At 42.6% G+C, this 27922-nt stretch overlaps 1 protein-coding gene across 1 annotated transcript in view; it reads left to right on the top strand.

The window, feature by feature from the left end:
- LOC138262392 (vomeronasal type-2 receptor 26-like) overlaps positions 1-27463 on the top strand; it is a 34489-nt gene extending 7026 nt beyond the window's left edge. Inside the window, exons 2-3 of the mRNA XM_069212293.1 lie at positions 6953-7153; positions 26568-27463. Coding sequence (XP_069068394.1) covers positions 6953-7153; positions 26568-27463 — 1097 coding nt within the window. The remainder of the gene's footprint in view (positions 1-6952; positions 7154-26567) is intronic.
- The last annotated feature ends 459 nt before the right edge of the window (positions 27464-27922 follow it).

Here is a 27922-nt window from a genome sequence, read left to right as displayed (position 1 = left end):
CATCCTTTGAATGAGCAGCGGTCCACTTTTGAGTTCGAGGATTACGCTGGTGCAGACGTTTAATCAGTTTACATTACTTACCCTCTACAGTATCGTGGATAAGTGTTAAGTGCATAACTTTGTAGTTTCTTTCCATGATTGTACAAGGTCACCAACAATATATTTGTTTGTGTTAGAATGGATTCACAGCAGAAGCAGATTTCACAGACAACTGGTGCTGAGAAGCAGAGATGGTACAGGTGGTTGCTGACCGCTCTTAGGGCGTTATTTCTGCTTTACTTAATGTCATTCTTCTTTTCTTTTTGGGTCCAATCCAAGAGAGGCCTGTCAATGGGCAGACTGGCTTCCAGAGACTGGAACAAGCAGAACTGGGTCTTCATAGAGCCATGGAGGTGTGCCCGTGCATATGGCCTGACCCTGAATGATGTATGAAGGCAAGCAGGCTAAAGAAACTAGAAGCCACTTAAATAAAAGCTGTACCCAAGATGACCGGTGCTCTCTTGAGAACAGCAGTTTCTACAAGACCTGAATTTGTTCCAACATGACTCATGATGGAGACTGCCAGTGGCGGCTGGTGGCATTTGAAAGTGGTGGGGCGTAAAAGTTTGGGATGAGTGCCCTGTGGTGAGTGAGCGTAGCGAGCAAACCTGTCACAAAAGGGGCTCGGGGGGTCCTCCCCCCAGGAACATTTTGAAAAAAGAGTGGGCAAATGGTGCATTTTCAAGCAAATTTGAGAAAGCAAGAAGATTAATAAAGCCATTGTGAAATTATAGTTATGACATTAATAATAAAGAGCTTTCAAGTAAATGAAACATACGACAATGGAAAAACAGAAATGCAAGAAAAAGGGGTGGAACTTTGTTGAAAACATTGGTATGAAACTGTGAGTCCTTTTGAATGGCACACTGATGACCTTAAGTTTTCATTGTGGTTTTCTCCACGTTTGTAAGGTAAACATCCTGCCCTAGCAGCCCTAGGTTGTGTGGCCCTGACCATTGTTACAACTTGTATATATCAGGTGTGAAGTGCCGGTCACTAGTGTCACACACACACAAGCGCTCTTTTGCACAGAATCTGCAACAGAGGGGGGCAAAACAGAGGAGAATTGCCCAGACGGCAGGCGTGGTTTACTGATGTAGTAAGACCCCCCCCCTCACCACTGTTTCCTACTCCCTGGGGAGTTCAGGCATGGCATGGGGGTTGGCAGAAATACATTAAATTAATTGGAAAAATAAAAACTTACCTTAACTCGCCACGCACGACTCCTCCGTCGCAGGGTCAGGCGCAGGCTCCCAGGCAGACTGGGAGCCTGTACAGGCTTGTGTTGCTGGACTAGAGATAGCCTACAGTGCCTGTGTGTTTGACCGGCCCTAGATGGCTGGCCAAACACACATGCGCTCTGAGGGAAAGTGCTGCACTCTCCCTCAGAGCACGTCACCCCGTGGCCCTTTCCCTTTCAGAACGAAAGGATAATAAACATTGTTTATTATCCTTTTGTTCTGAGAGGTTTGCAGCTTCTGCTGCTGGCGGGGGGCGAGGCTCCTCTGCCCATATGGAGGAGCTGCCCCTGAAGACTACCATCGGCACTGTGAACCAGGAGGACCTTCCCAGGATAAACTTTCTTTCCCAGACGATGAACTTATTGGATCCGGGCATACAGACTGCCTGGGATCAGGTGAGGGACAAAGAATGACCAGGAGCGACACCAGGCAGGAGTGGAACTGATACTCTGGGACATTGCTCCACGGAAGGATGATGTATGAATGACTCCAATTGTCTCTGAGGCTTAGGCCGTCCAGAAGGTGGAAATGATTAAGCCACTCTGTCCAAATTGTTCTGTCTGTTTTTCTGTTTCCTGACAGAAGTTGACAAATAGAAGTTTTATGCAAAACTGTTACTTTAAAAGTAACGTGGACATAATGTAGGTACTAAGTGAATGTTAATTTTTTGGCTGCACACTTTTGTGGGTGCAAATAAGAAAACATCTGACAGGAATAGTAAGGAGGAGCAGGAGAATGTAGTATGTACAACCCAATATCCTGGCTTATGACCTATACTTAAGAAGCCAGGCACAGAAAATGTGGAAGACAGGGGACATAGAAACAAGGATGAGAACTATGTGGTGCTCACTTCAAGGATGGGGCAGGATGCCTGAGGTGATGGGGTAAAATTGATCTATAAGATTCACATTATATCTGGGAAGGTGCCTGGCAACATATTGCAGTTATTTTTTGTTTTTTTTACTTGGTTTATGATTTGTTTGTCACTTGCAAAAAAAAACAGATGATGGACGGAGTGCCGAACAATGTCAAACATTCACCACAGTCACAGATCTGAGCCTAAATCCATTGTATTTTTTGCTCGCCATCTCATTCCAGTTTGGACCCAGCCACGTTCAAATCAGCCTCAACCCTGCTCAACATTGGAACCGGTCCTGGAATGCTTGTTTCCAGTCCTGGGATGACATGGCCTGGCAGTTTAGGCTGGACTGTTCCCATGGGGATTAGGATCAAGACTGATTTGCATATGGCTGGGTCCAAACTGGGGTGGCATGGTGGGCAAAAAAACAATGGATTTGGATGCCGCTCGAGCAGTTGCCATTGGCTGAGATTAATTCAAGCATTCCATCCATCACCTTGTTGTTTTTGCATTGTTTATTACTTGGCCATGCGTCCCACAGGTTCACAGTGTTCTCTGGCACACTTATCCATTCTCCTCTTAGTTCTCTTGCCTCGCTCCTCAATACCAGTGGTGGCTCATCAACAGGAGCATCAGAACACAGTCCTGCCACCTAAGAGCCAGTACATAATGCCCATTGCCTGTGCTCACAGTGCACATTATCAAATGTAGCAGTGCTCATAAAAACACTGATTTTGTGCCTGCATGAGTACGGTCAGTGCAAAAGTCATCCCTCTCAAGCTCCCCAGTCTTCTGATGATAGTTGGTGGGAGAACTGGGGGTTGGGGAGCTTAGGCACGATTCATCTACAGAGTGCTGTCCAAAACATGGCACTCTGTAGGTGGATGGCTAGCTTGCACAAGTCTGACAGGTGTAACTGAACTACAATTCCTTTACTCGGGCACAATCCATTTTACTTAGCAGGCATACTGTGCATGCCTCAGGCAGCACAGTATATCAGCTAAACTTAGGCTGTCAGAGACATTATCGGTGGATCCCTGAGGTCAATAATAATTGAAGCAGAGCAGCAGGATCCTAAGCTCCTATCCCGCTTTTAGGGGCTCTACCTCCAATTATATCAAGAAGCTGGGAGATGGTTTGCAGTAGGTATCCACCTTAACCCTGGTGCTGTTGCTCACTGGCTCCTCATTGAGAATCATGCCTGCTGGTTCCAAAGTCCAGTGCCAACCTAACCATGATCTCCAGTGTATCTCTACACATATGGTAAGTGGAGTTAATGGTTAGGTTAGGTCTACTTTCAGCTGGGTTTCATGGTAGCTTCGCCTTCTATTCACAACATTATGTGGCAAGGGGCACATTTTTCAATTTCACCGCACTTGGAGAAGCATGAAGTATTGATCACTTTTTGCTTTTTTCCTTTTGGTTCCAATTAGAGTGTGTTTATTCTTGAGAAAATCGTTTATAACATGTTTTGGTGGCGGCTTAAAATTGTAATTTTAATACAGTGAATGCTTAATCGTTTACTCATGGTTATATGCATAACATCATTGTAGTTTGCTGAAGGACTTCTTTCTTACATTATAGTTACACCTGATGAGGCTCTTGATGACTGAAATGCATAGTGTTTATGTTATCACGGTTACCCAGGATGAAACGTGAATTTCGACATGCTGTGAAATAAAGCCTAAATAGGCATTTCCATGCATCTGAAGAATGGTACCATGTTGCCTATGTATGAACTTTGAAACTAGTGAAGAAATTGAAATAAAACTTGGATTACTATGGATTACTTAGCTCAAATTCAACTTATGTTGTTAGGCATTGTGTCTTGGGACTGGTGTGCTCTATGCACACCTGCCAGTTTATGGAAAATTATGGTACTGGCATATTCTGTTCAACTCTTGGCATAAGGTGGTACCCATGACAAAATCCTGGCATTGGCACACTGGAGGTAATGTTAACATATTGCGGCACTCAAGGCAAATTTTGAAAAAAAAAACGAGAGAACCCATGGTAAGTGTCCCCCATCTGTTATCAGGAGCCCAGAGAAGCCTGCACAGTCAGAGTACATGGAAGCACAAATGATATGTTTTCATCAACAATGGAAAATGAAATAAATAGCACTGAGCAATAGTTTAGGGGAACTAGGTGGGGTTCACAGGTGACAAGGTGTTGTCCTAATACAGGGATACTCAAAGTACGCCCGCGGGCCTCATGCGGCCCCTCTGACCTTTACATGTGGCGCTGGGGCAACAAGAGCACTGGGCAGCTGTTTGCTCGACTCCGCACTAACAAAAATATTAAATACACACACAATAATTTATTTCAAACTTAACTGGTGTTAAAGAAAGGAAGTAACTAGGGACTCCTGCACTTAACTTTAGAAACGCCTTCATTTTTAAAGACCTCTTGCAGCATAAGTGTAAAACTAAGACACTCTCTTCAAAACTAAGTGTATTTAGTTAACATGCAGAACCTTTTTCGCCTTAGTACAATTTATTTTATCAGTGCATTGTGATGTATTCATTTTAAAGTGATAGTTTTCAAACACAAATTTGAAAACATTAATTATTTCCCTTACCCTGAGAACACCACCAATAGTAAATTAAAGAGGCAAGTCACTTGGTATGTGCACTTTATGGGCGGCCTGGGTTCCTATCAGACATAGACAACATTATAGTTTATTAAATCAAACATAGAAGCAGGTTTTGTGCAGTGCACACCATGAATCATGTATTTCGAGGTCATCTTAAATGTGATAATGCAGAAAAAGGAGGGAAAGTGGCACTAAACAATTGCCTAGGATCACAAAATTTGGAAAAGTGGGTAAGCCGGGATTAATTCTAGGTTTTCTGGTTTCCCATTGTTTATTTCACCCACTAGATGTATATCCTTTGGTTCCTCTACACCTACCTTGCCACCAATCCCCCTAGTCACCCCACCCACCCGCCACCGCCCTGGCATCAATGCGGCCCCCAGGCACGTCACAGACCAAACTTTTTGGCCCCTGGGAAAATGTTTGCGAGTACCCATGCCCTAATACCTCTGTCGAAAAGCCACCAATGATAAGTGCCCTTTTAGAGGCAATGGCTTTTAGCGAAGGTATGTGAAAATTATTGTTTAAAATTCACTATTTGTCCCCGTTTAAAAAAATATGATATGGGGAGAGCGCTCAGTAATGATTATTGATGAAGCCAGACTTGTTTTGTTTGGCAGCATACTAGAATTACTGATAAGTATTACGCTTCAACACTTTCAGAGATCACACTGCCTCTACTGCTTCTCAGTGCCCTATAAAATGTATTAATCCTCATCTGCATCAAAATTTGCTCTCTATGAATTGTTGTCAACATGCTGCCTTGGCAGTACTGAGCCCTTCACCTTTGTGTATTCGGCTCTGATCCTGGAACCTGGTAGGGCCTGGGCTAGTCGTAGCACTTTGCAGCCAGTTGAGAGGTAAACTGATGGGTTCTGTTTCCGGTTCTGCATGTTAATACGTGTTTGTTCGCAACATTGTAGTAATTATTTTTTCGTTTCTGTGTTCTACCAAGGTTACCAAGTAGTGGTTCTAAGACGATCACTGGCTGTAGTTGGCATAATTTAGAACTTGTCTCTCCAGTGTCCTACCCACTTCCTTCGTTTTCTTCAAGTTCCTAACAGTTATTATTATTCCGCACATTGGTTGGAACAGGTGGTGAATTGGTATTGTCAACTATATCATTTGGAGATCTCATCCGAGACTAAATCTTAAATAAAGTCTTATTTTCCAGATTGATAGGGCAAGGAGCTGTTCGAAACATTTTAATACACACTTACAGAAGAGTTAAATCTGGACCCTTTATTGCAAATTGAGCTTGCCTTTTCTGTTTTATCAAGGGAGCCTTCCGTGAGCTGTCTGTGGCCTTGTGTACACCCTTGCTTCAGGTGTAAGTTAAGGAAATGATTACTGAAGGCTTTGTCACTAAATGTAACTTCATGTTGTGCACAATTCACAATTGGCTAAACAAAGGGTCATATATGCCAAATATTTTTTTTCTTATAGAAGTGCTCATGCAGTTGCAAGTTGCTTGCCAGGCCCCAACTTTCCTGAGATTGAAATACTACTTGCAGTCCAAAAAAAGAAATTCAGAAGAACATGGCTAAAACTAATTTCCTGCAAAGGGATTCAATAAGTGTGAAGAAGTTCGGAGAGTCCCACTTCACTTGTTAGTAACTTTGGAGTTCTGAGACCGTTCAGGGAGGATGTTGTTGTTAGGACTGACCTTGATTCTTACGTTCATCCTTAAGTCTTTAACAAAGCAATTGTTTTTAATGATATTACTCATGATAAGGACCTAATGTTAGATTAGAAGCTTTGAGTCATGCAAGCTTCGACAGTTTGGAAGAGCATCAGTGTGGTGAAACTGGAAAAGAAAGACTCACTTGGAAATAGTCTGTTCAACCCAGGACATTGACATCTTATGTCTTTGGAGGAAAGTTTATATCAGTCAAAGATCGTGCGACAATGTGTGGGAGGCCCTTTCAGGCTATGTTCTCCAAACCAATTGTAATATTAACTACAATATTCGTTTTTGATCTTTTCTTCCATGTCATTCTTTCCTCTTTTTCTACACTTGTTCCTTTTTATTGGCTGTTGCAGATCAATGAGCTTGGTTATTCCTTTGCTTGACGTTGATATAGCTTTAGTTTTTCACGATAAATGTCTTTCACCAGACTTGGCGTGTAACTATTTTATTTGGCCACAGTTTCCATTTATGTTTGCAATATGACAATACAGAAAATGAATAAATAAATCAGACTGGTTTCTACTCAGTGAAACAACGAGACACTGGGGCGTGTCTTGAAACCACCTTCATTTTGACAGCTCTTCACGTTTTTTACATTTCACAGACTCCTGTCTCCGTTTGCAGTCCAAGCTGCTTGCCCGGATTCAGAAAAGTCCCTGAACGAGAGAAACAAGTATGCTGTTACTCGTGCAGCCCGTGTCCAGAAGGGGAAATTTCAAACCAAACAGGTATGCACATTTTCACCCAGACACAGGGACATAGTTACTAAACTTTTACACAAGCCAGGGGAGCAACCAAAGGTGCTACGCCTCGTTGCGTGAAAGGATGATATGCCCCATATATACAAAGATAACAGAACATTTCTGCTCTCTTCTAGCGCCAACACACGCACTCTTGGGGTGCCTACCTTACAGCTAGGATTGTGTGTAGGAAGGGACTCCGTCCTGCACAACAAAAAAAAAAAAAATCCGTAGAGGCATTTTCCTCTGTCCATTTGTTGTGCAGAATACACGAAATAACAAGGAGGACTATGCTCTCATTATGCCTCACTGGGGCAATCTGATGCATTCCAGGGTTTACTAGCTTTAGTAAATCTGAGAATGCACAATACTCTATGGATGGATGCATGGAACTGCCCATTCTCCACCCATAGAATGCCTGAAAGGTGGAAATGTAACATAATGCAGCCCAAGCAGCTGCGCTGTGTTACATTGCTTTACAAATACATACAAGGCCACACAAATCAGGCCTTGCGTGGCTTTGTAAATTCCAAATAAGCCTTTCTGTTGCCCTGCATCAAACAAGCGACACAAAGGCTTAGTAAATCTAGGCCTAAGTGAGCAATCCCTGCTCCCGAGATAATGTTTATAATATGATTGGTGCTGTTTTATGTTTTTTTAAATCATCGAGCCCCCTTAAAACTAAATCCCACTGAACAGTGGCAAAGAGAGTTGTTCTAAACATTTTTGGATTAAAGAATGTTTGCTTCTCTGTGTCCTTTCTTTACTCACCTGACAGCACCACAAGCAACAAGCACTGACAAAGCCAATAGGTTTTGCCTTTGTTTTTCTTTTGCATTCTATCTTACTATCTAAATGGATTATAAATATTAGGAAAATGTTATAATAATGTTTGTTTTAAATTTGATAATAGTTGTTTATGTTGTTTATTAATTTAACATACATGACAACATAAACAACTATAAACGGTTTATCAATTTTAAAGCAAACATTATTATAACCTTTTTGTAATATTTGTAATATTTATAATCCAGTTTGATAGCAAGATGGAATGCAAATGAAAAAACAAAGGCAAAACCTATTGGCTTTGCCAGTGCTTGTTGAGATTGTGAGACCCGTGGTGCAATGTTACACAGAACACTGCTCGTTCTATGAACAGAATTAGGAAAATAGACTATTTTAAATATGGCAGTGAAACTGAAGAATTGTTTCCAATTCAACATTGTTTTACAAGTGTGTAATGGGATTCATAACTACCCCTTCGGACGAGCAGCCCGCACTGCAGGCCTTAACGAGGATCAAGCCCGGCTCCAGGTTACTGGATCTGGGAGGGCCATGAAGAAGCACAGGTGGGCCATGATGATGAATGGATTTGCACAGCATCCCCTGAGTGTCTGAGACCTGGGTCTGGTCATGCCGGGGAGTCTTATAGGGGATGAGCTTCATGCTCTGCATACTGTGGGTCATGCTTACTAGTGTTACCGCTATCTCTAAGGGTTTGTTGTGTAGCTAAGTTCTTTATCTAGTTGACTCTCTCTTTCTGTCACTCTCCTATCTCACGCCCCTTTCTCTTTGCCGGCCCCTCCTTTCTCTACACCTCATCCTCCTTCCTCTGTGCCTCACCCTCATTTGCCACCACCTCGTCTTGCTCTTATCACCCTCTGCATCCTCCTGCCTCACTCTTGTCTCTTGACTTCACCCTCCTCTTTCTCCATCTCACCCATCTCATCCTCCTGCCTCCCTGCAGTGGCCTCCTCTTTCTCTCTCTCCAACGTATCCTAATCTCTTTTTCCCATCACCCTTTTCTTTTTCTGACTCAATCTCCTCTCTCTCTTTACCTTACTTTACTGTCCTCTCACTGTACTTCCACATTCTTCTTTCGTCTCCACTTCATTCTTCACTGTTGCTGTGACTTTCTTTCTCTACCATGCCTTTCTCTCACTCTCTCCCGCACTCGCCTGCTTCTTCTCTTCCCCTCTCCAGCCTCACTCTCTCTTACTCAGTATCCTTGGCCTCTTTGCCTGACCTCCTATCTCCCTCGCACATTCCTGTCTCCCACCCCTGCCTCAGCTTTCAGACGCCCTCTTTGAAAAAACAACCTCCTCTCTCTCCAGCTCAACCTTGACTCTCTCCTGCTCACCCTCGTCTGTCAGCCTTACCTTCCCTGCTGCTGCCTCCAGGGTAATACATGTGTGTTTGTAAAGGAAGCTTGAACTGTTTCTGAACAAGTGGTTGTGCTTTTGTGGGCGTGCATAAATGGACTTTGTAATCCTGCTGCCCTGTACTTGTTCCCCACTGGCAACTCACAGCATCTCAAACACCAGCAGCACCGAGTCCTAGATTATACAGTGTGTGTGCGCAGAAGAACAACTAAAAGTGGGGGGCTGCATATTTTAAAGGGATTGCACAGGACTGTGGGACGTTTTGGAGACCCTACTGTTGACCATTTACTTCAAATAAATATAATAACAACAGAAAAAGCAGTCAAAGGTGGCAACTGGCCAAACATCATATGCAAATCTGTTTGTTACCTTAGCTGCCCACTGTGCCAACAGCACTGATTCTGAGGATTAAGACTATAACTGTAATTTGATGATTAGTTTTTCAACCAATATTGAGGTGTCAGTCCTTTCAGTTGAAAGTATTTTAAGGAGAACAATGTGGAAATGTATAGGTCAGGTGATTGCCTCTAGATTGAACAGTCTTTTCTAAATTGTGACTGGCATTTCTCCTCCTCTTCTTTTCTTCCTCTAGTCTCTTCCATTCCATCACCCTCTCTGTTTCCAACACCCTTCTCACTCATCACTCTCCTCTCCCTCCTGTTCTACCACTCTCCTTTTAACATACCTTCTCTGTCCCAACACAATTTACCATATGCTGATATCGCTCCTCTCTGATTACATTTGTTTTTCATCATCCTAATCCTTTATCAGCCTATTTCAGCACCTCCACCCCTTTCCATTCTTCCTTCTCATCCCACCTCTTGTTTTTTTCTCAGTTCAGATCTATCAATCACCCTATTCCCATCACCCACTTTGCTCATTGTCCTCCTGCCATACCCTTATTCATTCACCTTCAACACATCTTTATCACAATCTCTACCTTGTATCACATATCACTCTCCTATACCTCTAATCAGTCCTTCTGTCATATTTTTCTCTTCCCGTCTACTCACTAGTTTATTCTTCTTTCATCCACCTCTTTCCTTACCATTCTTTTTTGTTATCCTTCCTTTTTTCCTTACCCTCATCTTTTCTATCCTCACACTCTGTAAGTAATCTCCATATCTCATCTATGCACCATTCCTATCACCATTTCCTCTTGTCAAGAATCTAAAATGTATGATTAAGTTCACTACTCATAAAGCCACAGTGGTGGAAGCTGTGGACGAAGGGTTTTCAGGACTACTGACAAAAGGACACCACCACATCCATAGCTGTGAGTTAATTAATAGTTAATAACATTAGTGGTCTAACCTGGTTATGTGCTCAGCCTTTCAAAATGCACCAAAACACAATTATTTGCAACTCAAATAAGGGTGTTGTTTAACAGGGACTGCAATAAGCTCAGAATTTTTACATTGATGGCAGGACATAGACTTTTTTACAACGTTTACTGTCCAAATTTTTAGTTAAAAATGAAATTCTGAAGAGCAATATTAGAACTCCACAGATTAGAGGAACATCTTAGCAGCAAGTGCATTAGCCGACTATATTATTTTATTGGTTTAGGGCAGAGAGGTTACATTAGCCCTATAATCCAATTCCATCCATGTGACATAGAGAGAGAATTTGTTGGGAGGTAATAAATACACAGTTCCCTGTACCCTAAAAGGTTCTGTCTCCCTCTTAAGGGCCTTCTAATTATGTTAGACTCACCTAGCACCACTGGAGATTGGGAGTAGGCAGTAGGTAGTACAGTTGTATTGTATTGTATTGTATTGTATTGTAATAGTATTTATATAGCGCTTACTACCCCTGACGAGGCGTTGAAGCGCTTTTCGGTGAGTAGCTCGCTACTCTGGAACCCAACAAGAATTAGTGATGGATTAGTATCGGGAAATATGAGTACAGTTTTAGTATTATTATGAGTTCATTTGAGCCGCAGATATGAGAGTTTGTTAGTTAGATTGACTGGAGTAATGGAGGGGTGGAGGAGGAAAGAAATCCAGAAGTGTTAATTGGAAGTATATCCTTCATTTACTCAACCCAAAGGCTTGGGATGAGTAAAGGGTGATGGAGGAGGGAAGAGTCTGTGGAAGGGTTAGGGAAAGCATAGTAGCAGGGTGAGATAAATGAGGGAGAATTTAGTAGGGTTGTGTGGGAGCTCATGGTAGTAGAGTGAGGTTTGGTGAGTAGATGTGGAAGCGGAGGGAAGAGCTTAGGCAGAGTTATTTAGGAGATGAAAGTAGTAGAAAGGATTTGGGATGAGTCAGAGTGGGAATGGAGGATAGTTTGATAGAGACATGACATATGATGATGGGTAGATAAGTGTGATAAGATGAGAGCAGGAATTCATAGATATCTAGTATAACCACCCACCCAGGAGCCATGCAATGACCCACGAACATGCCAAGCACAGAAACAACATATACACATACATATATATATATATAGATATATATATAGATATATACATACACACATACAAACACACATGAATACACACACATATGCACATACAATACATAATTAGAACCATGGGTAAATATACTTAGTCAAACAGGTATAAAGAGTGTGTGTGTATTTTATTGTTATGACATAGTAGCAATACATATTTTCTAAAGAACTATGCATAACTAGAAATATACACATAATCAGAAAAAATATTTATCAACATAGGCATATGCAGTCCATAGTTGTTTGAATATGGTGGTTATGCAGGAAAGAGCCAACTCTTGAGTAGTTTTCTGAAGACAAGAAAGTTATCTGTGGCTCTTATAGTTGGGGGTAATGAATTCCATAGTTTGGCTGCTTGAACAGAGAAGGCTGTACCACCTATAGTCTTTTTCTTGTATGGTGATGTTCTAAGGCGGGGTGCCAATCTTGAGCGGAGGTTTCTTTGTTGGATGTATTTGGTTATTTTGTTTCTGATAAAAAGCGGTCCTGTTCCATGTATAGCTTTGTGGGTGATACAAAGCAACTTGAAAGTGCATCTTCTGGCAACGGGTAACCAGTGTAGTGCTCTCAAGGCAGGGGAGATGTGGGCTTGCGGCTTTACATGTAATAGTAGCCTGGCTGCGGAATTCTGGATACGTTGTAGTTTTTTCATAATAGATAGAGATGATCCATGGTAGAGGCCATTGGCATAATCCAGTTTGGATAGTACAAGCAAGATAGTAGCTTGCACCTTGCATGGAAAATCCGAGGTGGGGGAAGATGCGTCGTAAAGTCTTCAAGGTGATGAAGCTTGTTCGTGCTAATTTGTCCACTTGAGCATTAATAGTTAACTTGGAATCCATGGTGATTCCAAGGTTTTTGACTTCTTTCGAAAATTGAGGAGGTGGTCAGGCCAGACGCACAGAGGGTCATAACTTTTCCAGTCACCACATATGAGTATTTCTGTTTTGGAGGTAGTTAGTTTGAGATGGCTCCAGGTCATCCACTGATCAACGGCTCTTAGGCAACTGAAGATTTGTGAGTTTTCAATGTTTTTGGGGCATTTTAATTTAAGTAATATTTGTGTGTCATCTGCAAAGTTGTAGCATGTGAGAAGGAAATCATTGATCAGTTCTGGTAAGGATATCATGTAGATGTTGAAAAGCAAAGGTGAGATGATTGATCCTTGGGGGACCCCTGCTTTTGTGAGGTAGGGTTCGGACGAGAAGGGGGGCGAGTGGATGATATTAGATCTTTTTTGAAGATAGGAAGTAATCCAGTCGAGATCAATCCCTTGTATGCCGGCTTCATGGAGTCTTTGAATTAGGGTGTCATGGTCAACCGTATCAAAGGCAGCCGAGAGGTCCAAGAGAAGTAGTGCAGCAACTCCATTGCGGTCGACTGTGTTTTTAAGATCATCCCAGATTGCAATGAGTGCCGATTCAGTGCTTCTTCCTGGGTGGAATCCAGTTTGGAAGTCTGAAAGTATAGAATTGTCTTCAATGAATTGTGACATCTGGGCGAACGCTGCTCTTTCTATCAATTTGCCCAGGAAAGGTCCATTTGTGATTGGTCTGTAGTTGTTGGGGTCTTGCGGGTCTAGGTTTGTTTTCTTTAATAATGGTCGTATGTATGCCTTTTTCAGGTCTACAGGAAAAGTTCCTGTAGTTAAAGAGTTGTTGATGATTCTTCTTACAGGTGTGGTAGCAGATGTAGATAGAAGAATGTTCTTGAAGATTTGTGGTGGGCAAGGGTCAGAAGAGCAACCGGAAGGTCTGCTTGCTTTGACCAAATCCATAAATTCACCTTGGGATATTTGTTTGAAGGACTGTAGAGGTTGGGTTGGTTTATTCTTAGAGGGTATTTTAGGAAAGGGGTTGGTGCTGATGGTTTTCTTCTGTTTTAAATAGGAGTCCAATGTGTCTGCCTTGGTTGTGTAGTGAGTTGCCAATTTGTTTGTGAAACTTTGAGTAGTGGGATGATTTCCTTCCATACATGTAGGTTTTCGAAATTCATTGAGAATTTTATAAAATTCCTTGGTTGTAGATTGAGCATTTTGAATTCTGTCGGAGTAGTACCTTTTTTTAGCTTTTTTGATTGATGATTTGTATATTCTGTTAAGTTTGTGTAGCTGCAGTTTGTCTTGACTGTTGTTTGTTTTGAGCCAGGTCCACTGCAACTTTCTGATTTGTTGCTTTATCTTTTTAAGTTCTATGTTTCTCCAAGGTGTTGGGTTTCTTTTGTCGTGTTTAGTTTTTCTGAGTGGTATTAGGATATCAAAAGCTTCCTGTAGCCACTCAGAAAGTTTTGTCACAGAATTAATTGTATCTAGATCTGTGTTGGCTGTTAGTTGTGTTTATAAGTCATCCAAATTGAGGTTGCTCCATGGTTGATAGGTGCATGTATGTAAGTAGTTGTGGGGTGTGTTGATTTGTGGAGTTGTATGTCGGAAAGTTATCAAATGGTGGTCTGACCAAGTGATTGGCGTGATGCTATGAACCGTAACTAGTTCAGGCTTGGCAAAAATGACATCTAGGATGTGTCCAGCAATGTGTGTGGGATTGTGTACAATCTGATGTAGGTTCAATGCGACTAGGCCAGTGGTGATAGCTTTTGGATGGGGCATATTGGGTTTGTTAAACCAAATGTTTAGATCCCCAAGAATGCATAGGTTGGAGTATAGTGTAATAAGGTTTGAGACTGTGTCTAGAAAAGCATCTGGGAATGTGGAGTTGTTAGGTGGAGGTCTGTAAAGGAGGAGAAAGTTACAGGAGGAAGTTGGAGTAGGGTGGCATCTGGTAAGGAGGGCTTCACAACCTTGTATGGAGATGTTGTCTGTTTTACTGAGGTTCAATGCCTGTTTGAATATAATACCTAGTCCATCTCCTCTCTTGCCTATACGGTTTCGTGTGATGGTTTGATAGCCTGGAGGAACGGCTTCGTGCAACACTGGGGCCATGTCATCTCCCAACCAGGATTCAGTTATGAATAGTAAGTCAGGTTGTGTGTCTGTGAGCAGGTCATAGATGTGGTGCTTGTTTTGAGAGTGATCGAGCATTTATGAGCTGGCAGTTTAATAAAGCTGTGTTAGTGGTAGTGTTGTTTTGTTTAGGAGAAGGGTAAATAGTATAATATGAGCTTGAAGCAGGAGTGTTGCTAGTTGTGATAACTGTTTGAGGCTTACAATAGTCTTGCTTTTAAATATAGTGTTCCTCTTCCAGCAGGTTAAGGAGGCATTTAATTGGGTCTGTGTGTGTGGGTAGTGGACTTGGTGGCTAAGAGAGCCATGACGAGTGTACTGTTTTTTGTAGGATAGTCTTATTATGTAATAGACAAGGGGATGTGAGGTTGCTAAGAGTGGCATGTTTTTTATTTTGTTTGCGTTTGTTTAGTGTGGATGGAGTATGGGTTAGGGGTGGTGGAGGAGCATGTGGATCATGATGTAAGGCTCTAAATTGTGCAATGGAGGAGAGGCGAGTGAATTAAAGTTGCTGGGATGGGGTGCTTGTGGTAGGTGCTTGTGAAGAGTGAGAAAGTAGGGGTGGAGATAGGATGGAATTTGTATTCTTTGTGTAGTGCTGAGGGCGGGAGTGGGTATGACGATAAGTGTAATGTAAGTTTGTGTTGATTTGATGTGCTGATGTGTGTGGTCTGTCTTGTTTTTGTGGAATAGTGAGAGGGGATATTGGTGTAGTTGTTTTTGGTGAGGGATTTGTATGTGAGTTAGTGCTGGTGAGTGGAATTTGAGTGTTAGATGGGGTGTTGATGTGTTTTGGAGATGATTGCACGAGGTGTGTAAGAGGTGATGGATGTGTGTCAGGGGAGTTAGTGTTAGTTGTGATGACTGGAAGAGGTAATATGTGTGGTGGAGTGAAGTGTGGGGATTGTATGGTTGTGTATAATTGGTGAAGAGAGGGGAAGAGTGTTTGTAGATGGTGTGTTTGAAGGCAGGGTTTGGGCATTGTTATGATGACAGGTGGTCTGTGTGGAGCAAACAGCGGATAGTGTTGTTGGTTAGTATGAGCAGAGAGTGTGTATCTGGAAGGATGAGACTGAGAGAAATGTATACTGTAGTTTTGTGTTGTGTGGGTGATGGCAGGTTGTGTTAGTGGGAGTGGAGAGAGTAGTGTTTGCTGTGAGAATGAAGGTGTTTGACTGTTGTAGTTGTGGAGGATATGTGTATATGTGTTGTATAAAGGGTATTGCGTTGGGTGATGGGACATGGCAATCTGTCTGTGGTAAGTTTGTGATGCACGAGTTGGATGTCTTTGTAGAATGTGTGTTTGCATGTTGAGGGAAGTGTAGGGGCTGAATCCATTCCTGGTCATTTGAGAATTGGGCAGCATTTCTGGCCCTAGTCCCTACCTGTCCCGAACAGGCCCAAACAGGCAACTGCCCTTGTGCTCTCCACCCTTTGCCTCTCCGCCCGGGTTGAGACGCCCTGAGTCCTTGGCTTAAATAACCCTACTGGCCAATAAGAAGCTGGTCCTAACCCTAGCCAATCCAATTTCTAGCCCTGATTCAAACTAATGGGAGACCCAGCCCTAATCCCCAATCATAGCCCTATTCCTGACCACCAATCACAGCCCCAGCCCTAAAACCAGCAACCAATCAGAATCCTAGCCCTATCCACCAATCACAGCCCTAAAACTAGCAACCAATCAGATTCTCAGCCCTATCCACCAATCACAGCCCTAGAACCAACAGCCAATCAGATTCTCAGCCCTATCCACCAATCACAGCCCCAGAACCATCAGCCAATCAGAATCTCAGCCCTATCCACCAATTACAGCCCCAGAACCATCAGCCAATCAGAATCTCAGCCCTATCCACCAATCACAGCCCTAGAACCAACAGCCAATCAGATTCTCAGCTCTATCCACCAATCATAATCCCAGCCCTGGAGCCAGCAACCAGTTGCAGTACATGTTGCCAGCTCTGAATCAGAATAGTTGCCAAATTCTGTTCCTCTTATAATAGGAACTTGCACTGCGCAGGCCCGTGCTGTATCTGGGTTATGCTATTGAAACTTCGAAAAGTCTTTTCAATTCAGAAAAATTTGGGGTTTTTTTTATATAGCACAATGAGTTAAGAATAGGGTCACAGGCAGGAAGAAACTACAACCACTACAAAGATATAAACTCATTGTATGCATATTTTCAATTACTTTTCTTAGGATGGCAAAAACATTTCAGATTGTTTCTGCCATATTCAGGGCCAACTGTTATTACCTGGCAAGGGAAAACCAAATAATGCTGCAAGGTGTAAGAAATTATGCAACAAGAAAAGGCAAATTATGTGGCCTAATGTGGTGTATTTTGAAGCAGTATTCACCATTTTCTCGTTTTTACATGTTAACAAAGATTTCACAGCACTAATATCAGTTTAACATCTAAACACAGCAATCTGGGACAGAGAAGTGACTTGCCTGTTCGCGACAAAACACCTGCTACTGCATGACAACACTTGGTAGTGGTTTAGTTACTTTTGATCTTTTGAAGTAGAAACATTTTTTGTTTCAATCTGCAAATTATTGGCACTATGTGGCAAATGCGGCCAATCCATAATTATGCAGAAATCACGACATCAGCAGAATCACAAAATCCTGGCGCCTCTGGCCATATGTCATCTTTTACGTAATGTTTAATTGTAGCTTGCAAGCCTCTTTTGATACAATAGACATATCACAGGTACCACTGTTTTTCACCTGAGCATTTAAACAACAACCATCCCACAGGCTTCACACCTATCCCTGGCACTTCAAGTATCCTACCGCACTGGTGTTTGTCAGGAAGTTTACCATTTAGGTTCAGAACGCGAGGCTGCTGATTGCCCTCATTAACCATTAAGAAAATAAAGAAATATATATATTTCTACTTCTATATGAACCTTGGGAGGGCCGGGGGCTACTTGGGTGGGCCTGGCCCTCCTGGCCCCCTGCTAGAAACGCGCCGGACAAGGATGATATGGGGGGCCCGCACTGCAGGGTTTATACCTATAAGATGTTTGCATGCTATCTCCAGAGTTGCGTGATCATGCTGCCCAATTTTGTTTATGCGGATGATACCCCTGGTAGACCTTATGCCTATTGCCATGTAAAGGTGTTTTGCAAAGCAGACGCAGTATTTTGGTTGGATCGTCTGCTGAAAAACAAACATGAGTTCGGTGAGAGCCACTGTAAATTCAGTAGGAAGCTGGAATCCGAGAAAAATCGAAGTGTTAAAGAAATTAAATATGTCTGCACAGTCACAGATGAGCCACTAACCACTCAAACACTAAAAAGCGATGCAAGCAGATGTAAATACGTCAGTGCTAAAATGCTTGCATATTGGTCTGGACAATTTAAGTAGACAACTGTTGTGAAATGAACTCATGCATTTACAGGGGAATTTTGGGAAGTTATTCTTGGGGCTGATGACACGGACTTCTATTGAGTTGGTCCAGTTGGGCTTAAACTACCAGCGAGTTATAATACCGGTCCACCACATCACATTTCTTGTCTGCTATTCAATTCTCACATCTGAATGCCTGACTTTACAAACTGTAGATCAGGATGAGTATCACAAATTGCAGTCTTCTTTACATTTCGAACCACAAATACTGCAAGTGTTATATGAATGTTAACGCGGACAATGCATGCATGTACGGAGGGTAAAACAGGCACTGCTTCTAAAAGTAGAAGGAAAAAGAAGGCAGAAGATGGAAGACGGAAGAAGACATAAGAAAGAACCCGAAAGACAGAAGATGGAAGACAGAAGACGGCAGAAGACTGGAGAAGACAGAACACAGAAGAAGACAGAACACAGCAGAAGACCGAAGGTGGAAGAAGAGAGAAGATGGCAGAAGACAGAAGGCGTGAGAAGACACGTCTCTTGAGAAGAGTGCAGATGTGAGAAGACAGAAGACGGCATGCGGTAAAGAAGATAGCGAAGACAGAAGACGGGATGCAGAAAGGAAAAAGAAGACAGACGGCCATGAAGAAAGAAGACGAGGAGAAGGCATTGAAGAAAGAAGACAACATGCTGGAATTAAAAAGAAATCAGGAACGAAGAAAGAAGACAGAGAAGACGGCAGCGAAGTCATCAGAGAAGAAAGACGGCATGCAAGAAGAAAAAAGAAGTACCTTCAGCGTCGCAGCCAGTGGGAAGGACACTGGCCTGTGTCCAATAGGAAGTGACCGGAAGGAGTACTAGGTCCACAGGCAACTCGACAGCAAGATCGGCGAAGACAGGAAGTGACATGAAGAAGATGTGCTGGCCAATCTGAAGTAGGTCAATCAGAGCAACATTGGAGTAAGTTCAGGTAAGTAAGTGGTTGGCTCCAAGCCCTTTTAATTTATTTTTTTTGACCAACAAAAGTTTTCACAAGCATGCACGCAAGCGCGCATGCAGGCGAAACCTAAAAAGCAGTAAAAGCTAAAACAAGTGTTAATGTCATAAAAAGGAATACGTGGTTTAAATAATAAAGAATAACTTTATTATTATGGTTATTTTTATGTATATACACAAAACATGTGTTTATTAACAATGAGTCAACGATCTGGTAATAAAAAACTGAACTTAAATGCATTAACTAAAAGATGAAGGGCTGGCTGAAGATGAACAAGGAAACCAAGATTGTAAATGATGTAATACATTGCTGCCCCTTGGTTTCTGTTTATGCCTTTAGTTCTCTGTGCTTGCAATCACTTCTGCACAATGGGCTTGTAGTGCTTGTCACGGTAATTCTGTTTGCAGAAATGTGGACCCCCACCCTTTTTACAATCAGCATTTAAAGCCCGTTCCTTGTTCTCAAATGGCATGTTTTCAGTTGCTGGTAGGTTCCATCTCACCACCAACTCATCCTGTTTGCTCTTTTAAACCAAAAGATTCTCGGCTCCATTATTTTTTCATTTCCTCTCCTTCAGGATCCCAGATTCATTCCGACCAACATTTCTCGCATCCACACATGCCTGCACCATTATTCCATCCATGGAGGGAGGCAGTGGCATTCCGGGCCAGTCTAGTATCCTGTTTGTGAACAATAACACTAAGAAAAAGCTGTAGAAAACTTCCAATGTCTCTGCAGGTTATCAGGAATGAAAGCAGCAGAAACGCACTTAAAATTAGCATACGACTTGCATGATGCAACAGCTTCATAGCAGCCAAGGCTTCAGACTGCTATGTGTGACATTTTCATAATTTCTATTTAATTATGAGTGACACTTTCTCGCAAGCAAAATCAAGTGAAGAAGACGATGGAACCATATAAATATAAGAAATTACACCCATTTGAGCAACGAGAAACTCTAAGAAGATCTTAAAACTGCGGCAAAGCACCAGAAATGGGAGGGCTGGCTGTGTAACCTCAGGTGCATTGTGCTCGTCCACACTTTCTCTTCATTCCTTTAGGGAGTGAGATGCTTCTGGGCGTCAGCACATCATTATTTGATTAATGATCTATGGGAAGGAAGCATGCGTGGGGCACATTCCCCAGCACTAGATCTCCCATGAGTGCCCCCTCCCACCAAAGGACCAGTGCTTGGACCATGGGGCCCCGGAATTGCGATGCTGAGGCGGGCTGGCTCGCTTGGCTGAGATATGAGTTTCTGTGACAGTAGAATGCATATTTTCTCGTAATATATGGAGAATCCCATACCTCCCATTATACACCACTACTACCTTGTGACTTTTGATAAACAGTACTGAGAGCTTCTAGCAAAGTGAAAAACTTGAACTACACGGTTTTAACACACTTCAGGACATGGTTCTTTTGCGTGACAATCTCAGGCATTGCAAGAAAATGACCGAAAATGCGTTATTCTAACATGAGATGTGTGGCACTTGGCAGGGCTGCAGCTGTTGTGTTAGAGAACATTTTCAACTTTGATTCCCAGACAGCGGGGCTCTCGTTATTTTCGGCCTAGAAGAGCGGAGTTGAAAACTCGGGTAAGTGTCCCTGTATTCTGCTTGGCTCCAGCACATTCGTCCATCTTCAATGTCTATGGTCACAGTGTCATGTCATATCATGTGCCAGCGCTTGTGCAACTCAGACAGCAGAAGCCTGTCTATCTGAATGCATGCTTTTCCGGAATAACATCATCCACCCCATTAACACTAGGAGCATGGCAGATAAAGTTTGGGAAGTGGACCTTACTTAGGGTGACCAGACGTCCCCAATTTCCACGGACATTCCCGTTATTTAGAGGACTGTCCCGGTGTCCCCATGCTTCTCTTAATTTTAAATACATTTCCAGTTTTTTGGGACGAAGGTCAGATCATTGAATAAATGTCCCGGTTTTTGGGACAAAGGTCAGGTCATGTAGGGAAGTATAAGTTAAAGGCGACTACAAAGTATGGAGGAATTAAAGTAATTTCTCTGTTACTGTCAGGCAACACAGTCCGCTTTCTGCTCCCAGAAGGAAGACGGAGTGGGGAGCAGAGAGAGGTGGATGAGGGGGTGTTAGGGTGCAGGGTAGGAGGTCAAGCCATAGCTAATTTTATATATGTAGTCTTGTAGGCGTTTGTGTGTGTGCATATGTTTGTGTGTGTGTGTGTGTGTGTGTGTGTGTGTGTGTGTGTGTGTACACACACACACACACACACACACGTATAGGCACACATTCACAAAGCTACGCAAAACAACGGGAGAGGCCAGATATAAAAGTGAGAGTAAAGTCTTTAGTCCCTCTTTTATGTCTGACCTGTCCCGGTTTTTGCTCCTCAAAATCTGGTCAGCCTAACCTTACTGGAGCCAAGCAGAATACAGGGATGTGGCTTGTTAAGGTAATTTATTCCCTCAACCCCACCTACTCGTTTCTCTTCTATTCACTCTGACATGGCCGCCTGCTAGATTTACGTGAGTTTCTGCCACCTTTCATTCCTGATAAACTGCAGAGACGTTAACGTGGAAGTTTTCTATAGCTGTTTCTTAGTGCTATTTTTCACAAAAACTTTTTCTAGTCCTGGACCATTCGGGAGCGCGGCCAGGGGTAAGTGACCCGCATATGTCCAGGACTAGAAAAAGTTTTTGCAAGCCTGGCTAATGGCCTGTGTGGTCCCATGAAGCCCGGTCCCTACTTGGGAGGGATGACTAATAGGAACAGCAAGTTCGGGTCAGATTGGACTCGTGTAAGTGACTGGTAACTCCTATGGGCAAGTGGAACCTCACAGAATATTGTGGAGTATTTATGTAACGCTGCAAGTTCCGCCCACCCCTATTTAGAAGGTAATGTAAATTTAGGGATAACTCTATGTGGAAATAACACAATGGCTGCTGTCAGAGTGTACAGGATTAGTCCACAATTTAGGCTTTTCCAGGCATTAGTGCAGATTGCAAATTGGACTAAGTTTCATTCCTGGGTTGGACACTGCTTTTCCCAATTATTCCTGCCCTGGTGTTAGTATACCTGGATTTCCCAGGGGTAAACGCCTGGACCAAAATTTACCAGCCAGGCAATCTAGTTAGTAAAATTGTTTTAGGCCTGAGCTGCAAGTGCAGCAGATCTCTGCTGTGTGCCTCTCACCCGAGCCCTTTCTAAGGCCCCAGGTACTGCATGTAATACTCCAACCTCCAAGCCACATTGTCCACTTCCCTCTGTCTCCCACCCGACCACCCTCCAACTTTCACCCAACCCACACCACACTCTTCCCTGCTCCCTTTTTAGAGCAGTAAATCCCCAGCGACTTTGGAATAGTGTGGAACTTTGCTCGGAGCAATAATAAACGCAAGTACATTGTCAAGGCATTCAGCCTTTCCTATTGCTTGTGGTGACCTTGGCGGAGCCTGCAGGCCTAACTCTGTTGCTCATGAAGAGTCCATGATGTTACAAAAAGCCTTGTTAGGGCTATTGCAGTTTTTCATGTTAGGGCTTGCAATTTCACACTAGGTCCTTTGCAGATAAAGTCAGCAGACTAGATTGATGGGGTTCCCCCGTTATATATTTTTATGGGAGGTAATGTGTCACCTGGTTATCTGCAGCCAATTTAGGAGGGGTCTTAAATTGCTATCCCCACCAAGATCCTGTATACTATCTAGATTTTAATTTTGCCTACTGCATATTGTATTCTTATTTGCAATTCTATGTGTAGTATTTAGCTTTGTGTGTATTTTCTTGAAATAGAAGCCTTCACTGCACCTGATTTACCTGAGTTTTAATAGGTGTGTTAATGAGTTCTGAGTTTACAACCCATATCACCTCCGTGCGACACCATTACCTTGAGAGTCAAGTGCTGAAGGGATGTGCTTGGTCTTCAGTTTGGTGTCATTTGTCTGAGGCCTGTGAGGCCTGAGACATCACCTATTCCAAAACGTAAGGTATTGAGAATTGATGGGGAGACAAAAGGCAACAGGCACAATGACAATATCTAGTGCCTGAACAGTCGCAGGAAGTTAAATATATGCGTACATGTAACATACTAAATAAATGATGAAGAGGAGACAGTGCTCAAGATGATGTCTGACTGTGCTGATGAGCTTTCAGATGAAAGAGATTCGCCTTGAAAACAGCAGGGTGGGCGTAGCCCTGTGATGTTAATGGAGGAAGCCAGTATACCGGGCTAAACACATGGACTGAGTGAGAGTGGGTACTTGGAGCTTTGAGCCGTGCATTGGAGGGATGGTGCCCGAATTGCCTTATGGTGTTCCAACATTTCTTATACAGTATTATAGAATTAACCAAAATCAGTAGAATGCACGCCCAGTTATTGCACATTTCCCACATTACTACTGCCCTCTAAATGTGAGATAGAGCATTAGGTACAAGGACATGATTAAAGTGTTTACAGGAACAAGACTTGCAAAGTGAGCTTCTGCCAGATCAATCCCGCCATCAGTAAAAGTGTCCTGCATAAAAATTTAACACCACCCCCAAAGCTGACCTGCATGACTGGTGCCAGGTGCTGAGAGTGCAGGGTACATAAATTGCAAGGAACAAACAGAAGTGCAGCCAATTCCGTCCCAGGATTACAACAAACAGACCACATCACACAAACCTTGGAACTCAGAAACTGATGCCTGATGAAAGGCAGGAAAAAGGTCAAGACGCTAAGCATTAAATAAAAATAAAATAAAAAAAGCACTGCATGGCTGTGGCCTTCACTACATTAGGGATAGGTGTATACTCTTTAAACTAACTAGACATCTTATTTTAATGGTCCACAATTAACTTGCCTTCAAGCCAGTGACTTTATTTGTATTTGTTTATGATTTTTCTGTAGCGCTGGTCTACCTGTATTGGGTGTGAGAGCCCTTTACAGTGCATCTGAAATTTTGTTTGAGCAAACAGGTGTACAGTTCAACATATTTGATAAGTACCTTTTCCTATCTAGATAATTATATTTTGCTAAACATAAATGTTTGTATGTATGTATGTATGTATGTATGTGGTATTTCTATAGCGCAAACCTAGCCAAAAGGCAGAACAACCCCTATAATGGGTTAAAGACAAGTGTAAATCAACAAGTGATAGGAGAGGTAGCTGGTTAGCAGACTGTTAAGGCATTGTGACATAGTGTTCTTTGAAAATTGTCTTCAACTCTTTCGTAAACTGGAGCAGCGTTGGTGCGGTACTGATGGATATGGGATTCAGCTCCAGATCTTGGGAGTATAGATGTAAATGACCTGCTGCACTGTTTTTCTTTTTTCACTCTTCTTACTCTGCAGTCTGAAGGAGTCCTGGCAGTGGGTGTGCTAAGATCCACCAACGATAGTGAGCTTATTTGCAAGAAAAGCAGGTGTAGTGGTTGTGGTGGTTTTGCGAATGATGCTTTAGTTGAAAAAGCTACTTGAAACAATCAGGGATAATTAGTAAATATGTCAGACCGTTGAGGGTAATTAGAGCAGAGAGGAAACAGGTGAAGATCACAATACCAGTCAGCTAATTGAGCTGCACATTTAAGTATTGTTTAAAGAGAAATGTTCTTGGATTTATTTCTGAAGGACCCAAATCTCTTTCACATCTTATGTCATCCAGTAAAAAGTTCCGCAGTGTGGTAGCCATCCCTGTGAATGCTTTGTGTAAGGCATGCTGCATTTTGATGTTTTCTCATAAGGCTTATCTGTGGAATCTCCTTAGCACTCCCAATTTACATTTAACTTTTTGAATTTATATTTGGACTGAAACTCCCTGTTCTGGCTGGTGTAAGGACTTGCTCCCTCATAGTGACCTGCTGGTCCACCAAGCCACATGACCAAGGAATCACTGGCCATCTGGATACCCAACTGCCTTTCCCTAAAGTATTCCTTGAAGACCTCGGAAACTGCTGTAAAGTGGTGTGGTCACTAAACAAAACAATCTCCAGATAAAACAAAACTAAACACAATACAACAATAGACATTTTGAGTATGGTCACCTCTGCTTCTCTTGCAAACAATAAATCATCCCCCTTTGATAACCTGAGGAGAGATTTGTAGGTATGCCAATTTCCCAATGTTCACTTAATGGGGAATATATAGCTGTTTACCCCGTTTTTGTGGTTATTTTTAGGGTCGAGCCTGCGTTGCATGCGTTCGCGCATGCGTATTGCAGCGAGACGCTTTAGTATTTAGAAAAGGGCTCGGAGCCCTGTCAACTTCACGTCAGTGGGTTTTTTTTTTTGGTTCGTGGGCTTGCCTAATAAAATCTGCTTGCTTTCATTAGTGGAAGGCACGCATACGTCATGCCTTTTCCGGTGGCTAGCCCTCCTCGAGCGCAGCGACCAAGAACAGAAAACATGCGAGGCTCGCTGTTTTTCCATCGGGCTCGTGGACTTCTTTTTCTCTAATTTACAAGCGCGATCTCGCATGGCAGAAGTCGAGCGCTTTACATAGTTAATTTCACTTTTTCGGGTTATGTACATAAATGCACTTTTGCCCGATAGGTGAAAAGTCGGGTTAGGAGTTTACAACACGATCAGCTCTAACATGAGCAAAAGCGAGACCCGTTGCATTGTAAATGCTTGTTATACAAGCAGGCACTGTTTAAAAATAAAAGGTTTGAAACATTCTGGGTAGTCATTTGAAGGATTCACAGTAAATTGTAGGAGAACATGTTCCTTTGAAGATTTGGTGGGAAAATTAGGTGATTTGAGCAAACTGAAGGGGGCATAGCTGGTGTTTATAAGTGCAGAGGGACAGTGAGAAATGTGTTGTGTGCGTCCCTGAAAATTATGATTTTAAAGAAATCGTAAGCACAGTTAATAGTGGATATGCTCCAGCACAGAAGGAAGGTAACAAGCTAACCAAACAGAATAGCAGTAAACATAGGACTGAATTGATTGAGAAGATAAGGTCACACTTATAGGAAGATTGAGCTGTTTAATGACCTCTTGTGGTGGGATTTATGGTTCTAATTGTTGCGGTGCCGGAGGTCTGCTGGCAATTCCTCCACGTTTGGGGATGGAGAGACACTTGCTTATGAAAGGAATTGATGGTGGGAGTGTGTCAGGCCTGGATATGTGGTGCGGCAGAGTGCAAGTGGAGAAACTGGGAGTCAAAGGCTGACTGAAGAGTCTTGTTAAAAGAGTCATGTGTGGTGGACAAGGGAGGTAGAGCCACGTCATTTTTTATCTGATCAAGGCTAGCAGGGTGGACATATGAGTTAGAGCTTGGCCAGGGTCAGACTCGCCAGTAGTAGGAGGAAAGGAGTAAACAAATACTTCAGACCTAACATGATTCTTTTTTTTTTAATACATTTTTGTTTCAGCATAAAAATATTTGCATTTCAAAAACATGGTTTTAAGAGACCCATATCAATATTAAGGGCTGAGGTGTTTTCTACCTCCTTATGTTTTTATGGATTGTGCATAACATTCTCTCTTTTACATTACTTCTTCTTTTTCTCCTAGACATGGAAAACTGCGTAAGGTGCCCTAAAGATCAGTGGCCCAATGAGAAGAAGGATTCATGTTTTCCAAGGACCCTGGAGGTTTTGTCTTATGAGGATCTACTGGGTGTTCTGTTAGCCTTCTCCTCAGTTCTTTTTTCAGTAGTAGGAGCTGGTGTTCTAGGGATCTTTATAAAACACCATCACACCGCTCTTGTAAAAGCCAACAACAGAGACCTGAGCTACATCCTCCTCATTTCTCTAATACTTTCCTTCCTTTGCTGTTTAATATTCATTGGCCGACCTGTAAAAGTAACATGCGTACTACGACAAACAAGCTTTTCAATTGTTTTTACCATTGCTGTTTCTTCCGTTCTCGCAAAAACCGTCACAGTAGTGCTGGCCTTCAATGCCACAAAGCCAGGCAGCCAGCTGAGGAAGTGGGTTGGACCAAGACTTGGAAACTCTTTAGTCATCTTCTTATCTTTGGGGGAAGGTATAATATGTATCGTGTGGATCATCCTCGCTCCACCTTTCCCAGACGTCGACACCTCTGAAATGGGGAAGATGATTCTGCAGTGCAATGATGGCTCTGCTGTTGCTCTATACCTTGTTATTGGCTACATTGGAGTTTTGGCTCTCCTGAGCTTTCTTTTGGCGTTCTTTGCCAGAAGGTTGCCGGACTCTTTTAACGAGGCTCAGCTCATTACATTCAGTATGATGGTCTTCTGCAGTGTGTGGGTGGCCTTCATCCCAGCCTACCTGAGCACCAAGGGCAAATACATGGTGGCCGTGGAGATTTTCGCCATCCTGGCCTCCACTGCGGGACTCCTGGGTTGTATATTCATTCCCAAGTGCTACATTATTTTACTAAGACCGGATCGCAACACGAAAGGGTTTCTTGTTGGCAAAAAGTGAACAGTTTTTCACTCATTAAATTATAGCTTAACTATTGATTCTTATCCTATAAGACAATTATCATCCTCTTCTATAGAACATAATTGTGACTAGTGTCTCATAAATAAACATAACTTCAAAAAATGAAAACTATGTTCATTAATTCCCCTAACATCCTAACTGCCCATGAAATGTAGCTTCGTTGTGTATGTGCCCCAATGAACTTTCCTTCTCTTTTTCTTTACTTAAACTTCAATGAAACGCAGTAGCATGCACACACAGAGCTCCTCATCTTCCACGTCCTAACCGACCTTACATGATGTGACATTAATCACTTTGCTTCAGGAAGGTGCAGTGCTTATATAAAGTTAATAAAAACCACCCTTGACTTGGAGTCCTTCAGCAGATCTGATACTAGAGTCTATTAGCCTGAACAGAATGACGCCACTCTACGGTTTCTGAGCGGGAGCACATTTCACA

The sequence above is a fragment of the Pleurodeles waltl genome, chromosome 10 (genome assembly GCF_031143425.1).
Source record: "Pleurodeles waltl isolate 20211129_DDA chromosome 10, aPleWal1.hap1.20221129, whole genome shotgun sequence".
Taxonomy (NCBI): domain Eukaryota; kingdom Metazoa; phylum Chordata; class Amphibia; order Caudata; family Salamandridae; genus Pleurodeles; species Pleurodeles waltl.
Note: the sequence above shows the minus strand (reverse complement) of the source record. Positions and strands in the feature narration are given on the sequence as shown.